Source organism: Salarias fasciatus, unplaced genomic scaffold, assembly GCF_902148845.1.
Source record: "Salarias fasciatus unplaced genomic scaffold, fSalaFa1.1, whole genome shotgun sequence".
Taxonomy (NCBI): Eukaryota; Metazoa; Chordata; class Actinopteri; order Blenniiformes; family Blenniidae; genus Salarias; species Salarias fasciatus.
The window spans coordinates 528,200-540,706 of record NW_021941385.1 but is presented as its reverse complement, the minus strand read 5'-3'; the positions used below and the strand labels follow the sequence as shown (position 1 = coordinate 540,706).

General features: G+C 43.8%; 1 protein-coding gene across 1 annotated transcript in view; it reads left to right on the top strand.

Annotated features, from left to right (window-relative positions):
- LOC115385421 (seizure protein 6) overlaps nt 1–12,507 on the top strand; it is an 82,275-nt gene that overhangs the window by 43,419 nt on the left and 26,349 nt on the right. Inside the window, exon 6 of the mRNA XM_030087411.1 lies at nt 7,459–7,625. Coding sequence (XP_029943271.1) covers nt 7,459–7,625 — 167 coding nt within the window. The remainder of the gene's footprint in view (nt 1–7,458; nt 7,626–12,507) is intronic.

The following is a 12,507-nucleotide window of genomic DNA, read 5'->3' as shown; positions in this document are numbered from 1 at the left end:
TTTCATTTGTGGCAGCCCTCAGTAGCATTGTCATTTATTTGGAAAAAGAACAAAATGAAGTCGATTTACAATGTTTTCAAAAACACTCGAGCGATAATGTAGGAACAACACAATGTGCCTCCACTACTGAAGACCGCGAGCAGAAATGGGACCTGGGCAGTTCCGATCATCAAATATGCCCGACACTACGCACACACGCTATGTTGGCATAATTCAACAATTTCCAGCACACAAGATCTTTAATGTGTTTAGTAGTGGAATGTGCACGTGGGTCTGATGATAAGGTAAGAACTCCGGATGTACGAGGGGGGACCCAAAAATTCCCGGACTGTAGTTATAACTTTTTATTTTTTAATCTTCGCAATTATTTGAAACTGTCACCTTCAAAATCCTCTCCTTTGGCTTGAATACAACGCTGCACCCGAGATTTTCACTGTTCAGAAGAGTCGCCATGACCGTGCGTAACTGTGCCGATAAGATAGAACTTTGATTTTCCCTCCCCCGCCTGTATGCCTGTCTTACCTTTCCGCTGCCGCTCCAGTTTCATCTTTGACAACAAAAAGCCGTCGCCTGGGGCCAGATCAGGGGAATATGGCGGTGGGGAGGCTGGCTGGTCACGGTTTTAGTCCAAAAATATGCTTTACGCACAACACTTGGTGCTATTTCTGTGCGTAACGGGGCGTCCTGTGGTCTGCTGTCTGCTATGATGCGGCCATTTCCAGGAGCCTTCGTCTCCCTGCTTCTAATAACCGCCTGAGGATCATCTGTCTGGATCTCTACAATACTCCCATCAGATCTGCAGTGTCATCAAAAGTCCTGCGTGGATCTACCAGGACGTCTTCTTCAGTTTTTCCTCTGTTCTGGAAGTGGATCGTTGTCCTCTGCATGCCTGGTCTTCGTGATGTAATCTGATTACTCTTAAAGGGCCCAAACCACTCAGACACCCTAAGAATCCTTCTTAAAGAATGTCTGCAACATGGTGAGTGTTTCTGCCGCTGTTCTCCCAATAAAAAACAAAATGTTTTGACAGAGCGCCTATCAGTGGATATCCGCCATCTTGAAAAATCGAAGAGCAGGGTGTCACTCTGTCAACACAAACAGTGACTGTCAGCTGACCGCTTCACGGGGGAAGACCAAACCTGGCACAGTTATGCATGAGGCTATCCTGTAGCGACATCTAGCGGCCAAAGTCGGAAATTCATTGTATTTTTTTATTAATAGAATCAGTCCGGAAACTTTTGGGTCCCCCCTCGTATCATGGCAGCTGGTGGTCCTGGCTGTTCTGGACTGTCATGTTTTTCATTTCTTTTTGTTTCTCCATTTTATCTTTGTTCTTTTTTGTTGTTTTTTTTTTTGTTCTGTTTTGGTTTTTTTTTTGCTTACTGTAGTTGGGTTTTCATCACATGAAATTTTAGCTCCATCATCTATTAGTTTTCTGGATAAATCTGGCTCCGTTTCCTTCTTTATCTTCTGTTTTTCAAGTCGGTTAATGTTTGTGTGTGTGGTGTTTGCATGCAAACTAATTTCAGGACTTCCCTGTTCCCTCTCTCATTTTTTTCTCTCACCCTTCTCGGCTCGTCCAAAATCTCTGGTTCCTTTGGGTTGTTCAGACTGGATAAGGCTGAGAAGATCTGCTTCCAAAACTGTGGTTACTGTTAGGTAATCTTCCATTTGTTGTTGTGCGGTTCTCAAGTTTCTGAATTTTTAAGTAGTCTGCATTTTCGTTTAGTTTAATCAAGTCATGCGATCCCACTTCTTTTGATTTTGTCACATTTCCTATAATCTGGATGCAGCCCTTTCCATGTCTCCAGCACTCCTGTTTGGAATCACTCAGCACTGAAAACATTCATTTTTTCCGTTTTTTTTTTATCTGAGTCAAAACAATGTTTTGTTTTGAAAACTGATCAGATTCTCTCATTACATCTCAGTCACATGATAAGTTAAAGTGGACCTGTTATGCTATTTGTCAGTCACGTCATACAGGTCACGGACGCCCAAAAACATATTAAATAAGTTTGTTTGCCCCAAATTCATCTTATGTTCGGAGTTTGAGGGTCTAAAAAGTGGCTCTGAGGAGCCTTCTTCAGAACAGCCTGTTTTTGACAGCCTATTTTCCGTGATGAACTTGAACGCATCTGGCCACGCCCACCTCGTAAATTCACTGTCGTTAAGAAAGCACCTTACAGGAAGTTACACCGGAAGTTTCAAAATAAAACACAATGCACGACCTCACGGACGTAAAGGTTTTCCTATATGTTGTTATTCCGCCGCCTTGGGAGGAGAGAATCAGCTGAACAGGGTCCAGACAGCAGCGAACGCGGAAATTACCGTTTTTATATAGAATGAACCAAACAAGGAACTATTGGATAAAGAAAAGCTCTCATTTGAGATTGAAACATAAACCATGTACTCATCCTTGCTGGAAGTCTATAAATTACAGATCAGTGTGGCTGGACGAGCAGAGCGACCTTACAGGAGCGAAATGAGGTGTGTTTTTATTTTCTGTTTATATCATGTGTTGGTGTGACATCGAGAGCAGAGAGCCTCTCAGAGCAGCAGCCCTCTTCATCCGGACGGCGCTGCCGGTGTGTGTTGACTTTGCTCCCCGGGCGCAGTGCGCCTCCGCTGGGCTCCGGAGCTTCGCAGCGTCCCGGCGAGGAGAGGAGCGGCCCGGCGGCCGGGCGAGCCGTGCGTCTCCGCCGCTTCGGGACCAGCTTCCGTGGAGCAGCTCCGGGCCGTTTACCCAATCGGCCCCAACTCGGCCCTGGAGGTCAGACGCCCGGGCGCCGTCACAGCCGCGGCCGACTCAAAGAGCCTCTCTGCTGGGGAGAGGAGCTCCGCTACGTTCCCATCGAGCTAACTGTGGCTAAGCTAGCAAAAACTGTCAGCTGGTCAGCTGACCCACCTGAAGACGGAGGAGGAGCTGACTTTATGAAAACACTGGCGATGGAGGAGGAAATACAGCCGAGATGAGCGACCTGTCCGGGGGCCGGGGGCCGGCCAAAGGCTGGATTCTCTTCCGGGGGGGGGAGTGGCTTTCCTCTTCTTGACGTCGAGAAGAGGAAGATTTCAGAACTGCGTGTTTGAGTGTATATTTTCTTAAAAGTGGAGCCACAATTGAGGGAGGCGACTGAATGTTTCACTTCTGGGGGATCATACAGAGGCTCTGGGAGGCGACATGACTGTAAAGACTCCTTTTTAAAGTGAATTTTGCATAATATGACTCCTTTAAATGCTAAAATCAACCTGATCTCACAGAAATGCGTGAAATGAGAGAGCAAAACATTCATTTCCCAGTCCCGGATTTTTTTTTAAGAAGGAAGTTTTGCTTTTTAAAGCAGCACTTTGCAAGATTTGCTGTAGCGCTCCCCCTACTGGTCTCCTGTGAAAGCTCACTGCCGTAAACGTCCTCTGCATCACCCCCCCCCCCCCCCCCCTTCCCCCGTGCGGAGAGCGTCTCACTCCCATGTCCTTTTTTTCCGCTTGTTAGACAAAGTTTTTTTCTCTCTTTGTTAAATATATTCTTTGAGTTCTAAATCTAACCACGGGGATGCAATATTTCTCGCCGTCGTTCGCCTTAATGGGGCGTGTTCATCAATAATTAGCATTATAACATTTGTGAAAACCTCCAAAGCTGCATCAGGATCATCTTCCAGGAACAGTCAACATTTCTGATGTCGGCACAAAAACTAGCTTCACTAAATTGTTTAAAAATGCGTTTTATAATTATCTTCTGTCCAGATTTTGGTACTTTAGTTTTTCTGTTGATTGCAATTAAATTATCATCACTGAAACCAACACCAGTTGCAATTGCCTCTGAACCAGGCGCCAGCCTCCGCTCATAAATCATGAAGTAATGCGGAAGTGCAAAAAAGCTGTAATTCCAGAGAGATTCCAGCAGGGGGCGATGATGCTGGTTTCAAAAAGAGCCTCGGTCTCATTGGAACCCGTTCAAAAATGCCGATTTACAGAGTTCAAATAAACATAAAGCTCCGGTTTCAGGACAGGTTCTGGTCTCTGTCTCTAGTTTCTGTAACCTGCTGCTTCACCAGACTCTGAGTTTCACATAAATCATCTGTTGATTTTATATTACGAGTTAAAGTTTTGCATAAATCGCCCTATCACAGCGCCTCCTCTGTCCACGTGATGTGGTCACGTGACGGGCGGGACCAATCACATTACATCTGGTTTCAAATATTCAATGTGGAGACGTCCTGCTGGACTCGCTGGAGTCTTCAGAGCGGCGGTTGGGAACTCTGTGGGTGACGTCAGGAAAGCTCTGTCCTTTATTTACTGTCTATGCTCTGAACATGAATCTACTGCATGAGTGAAAAGCAAATCCATACATGTCGCGGTTTGTGTCCCGTCAGACTGATAGGTGACTCTTGTTGGTTTTCTTAACTACTTGTGACAAATTGCAAGTATCTGTCGTAGCCCGCAACTTATTTTTTAAAGAGCAGTTGTTCAAGCTCCAATCAATATTTAGGTCACCTAAAAAATAGATCTCATCATTTATATCACATACTTTGTCCAACATGCCACAGATCCGATCTGAACAGACTATAGGTGCATTGGGTGGCCGATAGCAACAACCAGTCAGGATGGGCTTAATGTGAGGTAACTGCACTTCCAACCACAGCGCTTCAACACCAGTGCAACCAAGGTCGAGTCTAGTTTTAACTGGTATTAGATCCTGCACATAAAAAGCCACCCCGCCACCTTTTATATTCCTGTCATATCTGCACATCAGGTATCTGTTTACATGCAGCATGGAGTTGTCGATAGTTGCATCCAAATGTGTTTCAGATGTTGCCAAAATGTGCAAGTTATTGTTTCCAGGAAGCGCAGTAACATGTTGAATCTTATTCCGTAGACTGCAGATATTTAAATGAGCAATTTTCAAACCTTTTTGTGAAAGTACTTTATCCCTCACATTACATATTTTACTCAAACCTTTCATCCAACAGTTATTTACTGAAGAGCTCTCACATAAACAAAATAAACAGCAAAGACACACACACAAAGACACACATTGATACACATACACACATCTGCACACCCCTTTTGCCAACATTTGTAAGTGACAACTGAACAGGATGTGTGACCAACCCAGACTTACTCTTTACTCTTTATCTCTGTGGTTATTATTTCATCCTTCAAGACGGTCATTATTATCTTCGAAGATGACTGTCTGACATCATTTTAACCAAGATTCCAAAAGCATTTAGGCTGTATACGTAGAAATAATGGAGCAGTCTTGAATAAATGTTGAAGTCACAGCCGCATGCACAACGTCAATACCTGTGTTTTGTCATCAGTGTTCATCTTGGTTTCGCATTTCCGGTTCAGGTGATGGATACAATCTCAGGGGAAGTGGTAAACTAGTCCCACCAGCTATAAGATAGGGGTGAGCCGAATACTCGTTTTAAACGAGTACTCGTTACGGATAATGCATTTTTTCCTAATCCGAGTCCAGCCCGAGCATTGTCTGTCATGATTCGTCCTCGTGCTGATGGGAGATCCTCTGGTCCTTCACTCTGCTCCTGCTCCACCGAGACTGTGAGAGAACCAATCAGTGCTGGGAAAGTAAAAATCCGGTATTTTATTTCTTTGTAGCTGCATTGTGCCTGAGGAAAACTTTTAAGGTCGAAACGTCTCGCGACTGTGCACGCTCGGTTTTTGTTTTTCCCGGGGGGGGGGGGGGGGGGGGGGGGGTTAAGTTTTGTTTTTCCTTTTTTCTCTTCTTTTTCAAATTAATCTGGGCTTGTGCTCCAGCGGGAGGCTGTGATCTGTGGGGGAGAGATGAGAACTGGACCAGGTCCATATGATCGGGCTGCAGCCGGACAGGACCAGGAAGCTCAGCAGGGGGGATCAGAGGCTTCCTGGGACCCCGGGGAGGTTCTGGTGGGGACCGTGGGGGGAGGCAGTCCCAACCCAGGAAGGCCTGGTCCTTTCCTTGGACTCCAGCTGGAGTCTGGACAACAGTCATAGAGAAGCTGTTATGTAAATTCATTCATACAACTAAAAATATTCATGTTCTGACTCAATAAAATACTTGTTCTGTAAATAGTTCTTTTACTATTGTGACAAAAAATATTCAAATCTTTATTCTGCGGCTGTAGTGTGAATAAATAATCATTTATATAACTTTAAAATGTTCATGTTCTGACTAAAATTAAAAAAAAACTTGTGAATTGTATCATTGAGACTGTTCTGTAAATACTTTTAAAATAAACAATAAATATAGCAACTTCTGAGCAATCCATATCAATTTCAGACTTAAAATAGTGAGCCAATTACTGCCCCACCCCATTTCCGGTTAATTAAACCACGCCCACTTCCGGTTCGTGCCACGCCCCCTCCGAGCACAGATACGGATACAGATAGTTTGGATGGGTAAACAGATACAGATACAGATAGTGGTGTGCTCGCTCATCCCTGCTATAAGAACTGCAAGAAGAAGTGTGTGTGTGTCAGTGTGTGGGCTTCGTCTGTGGAGCAGCTGAGGATGGAGTCTCAAACAAAGTTCGAACATCCATCAATTTAAGGCTAAGTATAAGGAAAGTATATTATTGCAGTACAGTGAAGGATGAAAATTCTTACTATAATTTTTGTTCGAGAATAAAGACTATACATTACATTTCATTACTATGGGGAAAATTCAGTCCAACTTAGTGAGCACCATTATTGGTGTGAAGCAACCGCTGATTAGAGATGGTTTGTACTGGAGGTGGGATTAAATAGGTATCTACTTCTTCCCACTGCCTTTCGAACGGTTAAGTTGTCACTACTGTGTACATATGTACTATGTTTATTTTTATTATTGTTATTATCATTATTGTCATTATTACTCTTATTGTTATTATTGTTTTGGTTAGCAAAAATGTACTTTAAGTTTACTTGTTTCCTGTGGAACTTCAATTGACAACCGAGTTCAAAATAAAAAGATTGATTGATTGATTGATTGATTGATTGATTGATTGATTGATTGATTGATTGACTGATTGATTGATTGATTGAATGTCACATACAAAACTGAGTGCTTTCAAGAGTGCTCTCAGGCTCAAACCGCAGTTAGTAAAAAGAAGCAAAATATCTCAGTGTTGATTTTTGGGTAGTTGGTCATTCCTCTGCAGGCTTAGGCTGCGTTCACACCTACTAGTCCGCTGGAGTGGTTCGGTTCAGACATAAATTATTCATAAATGTTGCAGCTGTCAACTAGTTCGGTTCATTCACACCACTTGTTTGTGCAGATGAACTCTCCACTTTGACCCTCCAGCCAATTGTTCCTTCTGTTTTGGGTAAATCAACATTTGAGGAGATTTCACATCAAGGGTACCGTGCTCAATAAAGGAGAAGTTAACTATTGTCTTGAATTGAAATACGTCAGTGCCTTGTTTTCATGTCTCTCCATTTACATTCGTCACACACGCTCAGGGTGTGTTTTGTGTCTTCCAGACTGCTGATCAAGAATGGGAACAGCAAAGATTCATCTCCCTTGTATGATTCATATGAGGTGGAGTACCTACCCAATGAAGGCCTGATCAGCACCTCCAGACATCTTTTCATCGAGCTGACCACAGATGCCACAGGCTCATCGATGGGCATTGCCATTCGATACCAAGGTGAGCAGCTGAGCCGTGACACCTGAACGGGGGGCCACTGTGGAGCCTCCCCAAAGAGGACTCCAATGCATGTCCCCCAATGATTATTACTGTTATTGCTGGTGCTTTGTATGTTCCACACAGCCTTACAAAAGGTTCTAAACAGTACATGTTATACACATCTTCATTTCTGGAACATCTTAAACATGTTTGTATGTTCTGAAACATATTTTTAAAATATGTTTAAGTTAGTGGGGTGCTGGGTGGGTGCTGGGTGGGTGCTGGGTGCTGGGTGGGTGGGGTGCTGGGTACTGGGTGCTGGGTGGGGTGCTGGGTGCTGGGTGCTGGGTGGGTGCTGGGTGCTGGGTGGGTGGGGTGCTGGGTACTGGGTGCTGGGTGGGTGCTGGGTGGGGTGCTGGGTGCTGGGTGGGTGCTGGGTGGGGTGCTGGGTGGGTGCTGGGTGGGGTGCTGGGTGCTGGGTGGGTGCTGGGTGGGATGCTGGGTGGGTGGGGTGCTGGGTGCTGGGTGGGGTGCTGGGTGCTGGGTGGGATGCTGGGTGCTGGGTGGGTGCTGGGTGGGTGCTGGGTACTGGGTGCTGGGTGGGTGCTGGGTGCTGGGTGGGTGCTGGGTGGGTGCTGGGTACTGGGTGCTGGGTGGGTGCTGGGTACTGGGTGCTGGGTGGGTGCTGGGTGCTGGGTGGGATGCTGGTTGCTGGGTGGGTACTGGGTGCTGGGTGGGTGCTGGGTGCTGGGTGGGTGCTGGGTGCTGGGTGGGTGCTGGGTTTGATCCTGGGTGGGGTTCTTGGTAATCGGCTGGAGGGATCCAGGCCTGTGAGCCTCTTGTGCAGAAAGTGTAGCTTCGAGTTCCCCACATCATGTTGTCTTGGTACCCAGTAGACACACCTCACACAAGACAGCATGAAATGGGGATGTCCCGATCCTGACCCCAGCTCTGGTTCCGCTCCGATACTGGCCTATTTTGCTGAACTGGTAGCTACCGGTTAAACAATGGCTCATGACAGCACCAGCGAACCACGACCACAGCAAGTGGGCGGGACAGCAGGAGCTGGAGGAGTTCAGAGGAGCAAATGACGTGGGGAGTTTTCCTGATGCGGTCTGCTGCATGTCGGGTTGTTTCTTTATTCATCTACCGGCTGCCGCTCGGCCAGTGTCACGGCTGTCGGCTTTTTTTTTGTCTCATTTTCTTTAACAGTTGTTTATTTTGAGGAACAACCCCTTGAGATAAATTATCTCGCTTTCGAGGGGGATCCTCAAATTCATAACAACATAAAGATCAGACTGGCGTAACAAAATAAAAGATAGCAAAGTTACATATACATATGAACAGATAAAGTATATACACATAAATAATAAGAAAAGACAAACAAAACTAAAAAAAAAAATAGAATAATAATAATAATAAGAGATAATAAGCAAAAACGAAACAGCACACACACACACACACAAACCAGCTCTGTGATTGTTCACCTCTCTCCACCCAGCAAAGTCAGCACAACAGAGTCATAGTCAAAACACAACATCACAGCAAAAATGGAAATCAACAAAAATGGTCGTACAAAGCAAAGTAATTACAACAAAACTTAAAGATCAGTAGAAGTCATTTATGACCGTTTGAGCAAACAATGGCAGGTATTTTGAAGATGTGTTAATAGAGCACTACGGAATGAAGTTAATGAAGTTATAGAACGAATAGATACAGGAAGATTGTTGCAGTCATTAGGGGCCCTGACACCGAATGTAGAATAATATAGTAGAATATTTCAGGCCAGCAGGTTGTGAGGAGGACAAAAAGACGATTGCTTTGTTTTGATTACCCACAACCGTCCTGTCAGTCACACAGACGGCGTGTGTGTGTGTGTGTGTGTGTGTGTGTGTGTGTGTGTGTGTGTGTGTGTGTGTGTGTGTTGTTTTGTTACTTGAACATAACACCAGGGCTTTATTTTAGCAGTGAAGTTATGTTGTGAAAATGTTTTACATATTGTGTGTGATCAGTATATACAGGTACAGGTCACCCAGGCTATGAAATCTGTGGCAGTCGGGTTATGTTTGTAAAAAATAAATAAATAAAATCAGGATTTAAATTTGTTGTTATGGTACTCAAATATCAGTACTCGTAATTGGTCAGTAAAAAGGTATCGGGACATCCCTGATATCAATAATAATAAATACACTGTATTTTAAAATCTGGTGTTTTCAACAAAAAAAGGGGTTTACAGCTGCATCCCAAAGCCACTCAGAAATTTCTGAAAAACGTACCAGACAGCTGAAAGTCGTGTTCGCCTGCAGTTGGACACACAGACAAATATAATGTAAATGAGTCCGGCCTCTGTTCAATCTGTATGCACTCCCTCAAAACGCTCCTGTCCAGCTGAACCCTGTCTCCACAAAATGACATTCTGAGAAAACTAAACTGCATTCTCAAATACGTTTCAGAGGAACCTATTCTGTCCCTTATTATGTTCATCTTCAACATATTTTTTTTTTTTTTTTTCATTACGCTTGGTCTGAAACGGATTTTTTTTTCCTTCTTTTTCTTCATCATGTTGGTGGTTAAAAATGAGCCTGTGTATTTACCTGGGATGCATTTCACTCTTCTGAAAAGACATTATGTTTATTTACTCTTTTTTAGTGATGTTTGAAGGTTCCATGCAGTCTTTTTCAACTTATTCTTGCCGTTAATTATATGCACGCACACCTAGCTCTCACATTGTGTAGTGACGAGGGCTGTTTTGGAGCTAATATTTACCTCCTGATGTGTTTCTAACATACCTGTTTGTGGGTTTTTTTAAGAGCAGCTCCAACAAGATCTGCCACCAGAGAAGACAGCTGGAGCTTCTCCCACGCTGCACTGCGGGTCTTGATCACCATGGAAACCAAGACGCGGTTCTGCGGTCATCTGAAAGTGATTACAACATTATCGTTCTTCACTGTTGTTTATTTCTGATAAAATAAACGTGTATTTCCCCTCACAGCGGTCTGCATGCTCCTCGTTACTTCCACCTTACGACAAGTCCCAATATGAAACGACCACATGGCTCATTTATGATCCAAACATTAATTCATGATCCAAGTTATGACCAAGATCTATATTTTAAAATCAAGTATCTCCTATTGGTCACGTAAATATTATCACGGAGAATCACGGACTGAAGGAGTGTGTTTTGTTTTGTTTTTTTGTTTGTTTTTTTAACAGATCACGTTGCTCCGAGAAGTTTGAGCACAAATACAATTCTCTGCATTACTATTGCAACAACACATCATCAGTAGGGTAAAACTAACCTGTCTCTCGACAGTCTAAACCAGCTCACGTTCCCTATTAGTGGGTGAACAATCCAACGCTTGGTGAATTCTGCTTCACAATGATAGGAAGAGCCGACATCCAAGGATCAAAAAGCGACGTAGACTTCAGGTAGACTTTCAAAACATCACAAAATCACTAAAATAGTTTCTGAAACAGATCAGAAGCCACAATATTTAAAAAAGACTATCAAACGGGGAAGTCTCTAAATTATAATTTACACAATGCTTCTCAAGCAATAAATGTACATTTTATCTTCATAGTTTCCACTCGGTTTATGGATGTGATCTGTAGTTTTTTGTTTCAACGCGCAGTCTGTCTGTTTTGTCTTCTAAAATGCCGCCCCGCTGGTTGCTAGGCTGTTGCTACGGACTCTGAACTCTGACCTGGAAGTACGTCACGGACTGATTTTTTTTTTTTTAAACGGAGCAAGTTTTTTTTCTCTTAAACTAATTATATTTGTCTACAAATACGTGTCTGTGTATTATGTAACAAGTTCTGTTTGATTTTAAGAATATTTATCTTGAATCAGATGTGTGTTTTCATCTTCATACATTTGCTGAAACAAGATTCTTTCAAATCAAGCAATCATTAAATCGATCACTCTGTCTGCATTTATGTGTTATAACATAAAGATCATACGTTTTTAACTGTTTTTTAACTGGAGGAGATACTTGATTTTAAAATATAGATCTTGGTCATAACTTGGACCATGAATTAATATTTGGATCATAAATGAGCCATGTGGTCGTTTCATATTGGGACTTGTCGTAAGGTGGAAGTAACGAGGAGCATGCAGACCGCTGTGAGGGGAAATACACGTTTATTTTATCAGGAATAAACAACAGTGAAGAACGATAATGTTGTAATCACTTTCAGATGACCGCAGAACCGCGTCTTGGTTTCCATGGTGATCTAGACCCGCAGTGCAGCGTGGGAGAAGCTCCAGCTGTCTTCTCTGGTGGCAGATCGTGTCGGAGCTGCTCTTAAAAAAACCCACAAACAGGTATGTTAGAAATACATCAGGAGGTAATTATTAGCTCCAAAACAGCCCTCGTCACTACACAATGTGAGAGCTAGGTGTGCGTGCATATAATTAACGGCAAGAATAAGTTGAAAAAGACTGCATGGAACCTTCAAACATCACTAAAAAAGAGTAAATAAACATAATGGCCCTCATTTATCAAACGGTAGTACGACCGTATATGGGCGTACGTCCGTCGACAACTTCAGAAGCACTTTGGTGCATTTTTTTTACTTCAAGATCGCTGATTTGCTCATTTCGCTGTCAATCAAGCTTCAGACAGATCATCCAATCAGCACGCAGAAGCTCAGCGTCCAGGCCAGCCCACTGCCCCATAGACCCCCAGAGACGCTGAGCGTCCGTGGGCGGGACCAGCCCAGCATTTTATCCAATGAGCTTCCAGTTTCACTGCAGCAGAACAACCCACTCTGGCTTCCGCATGGACGCTCAGCGTCCGGCTGGTTAAAGCGCCGCCGCTGCGAGGAGGAGTGAGAAAAAAGCCGAGTCAATTACTTGAGATAAGTAGCCGATTCTGAACAAAAGATGAACGTGTTGTAGCGC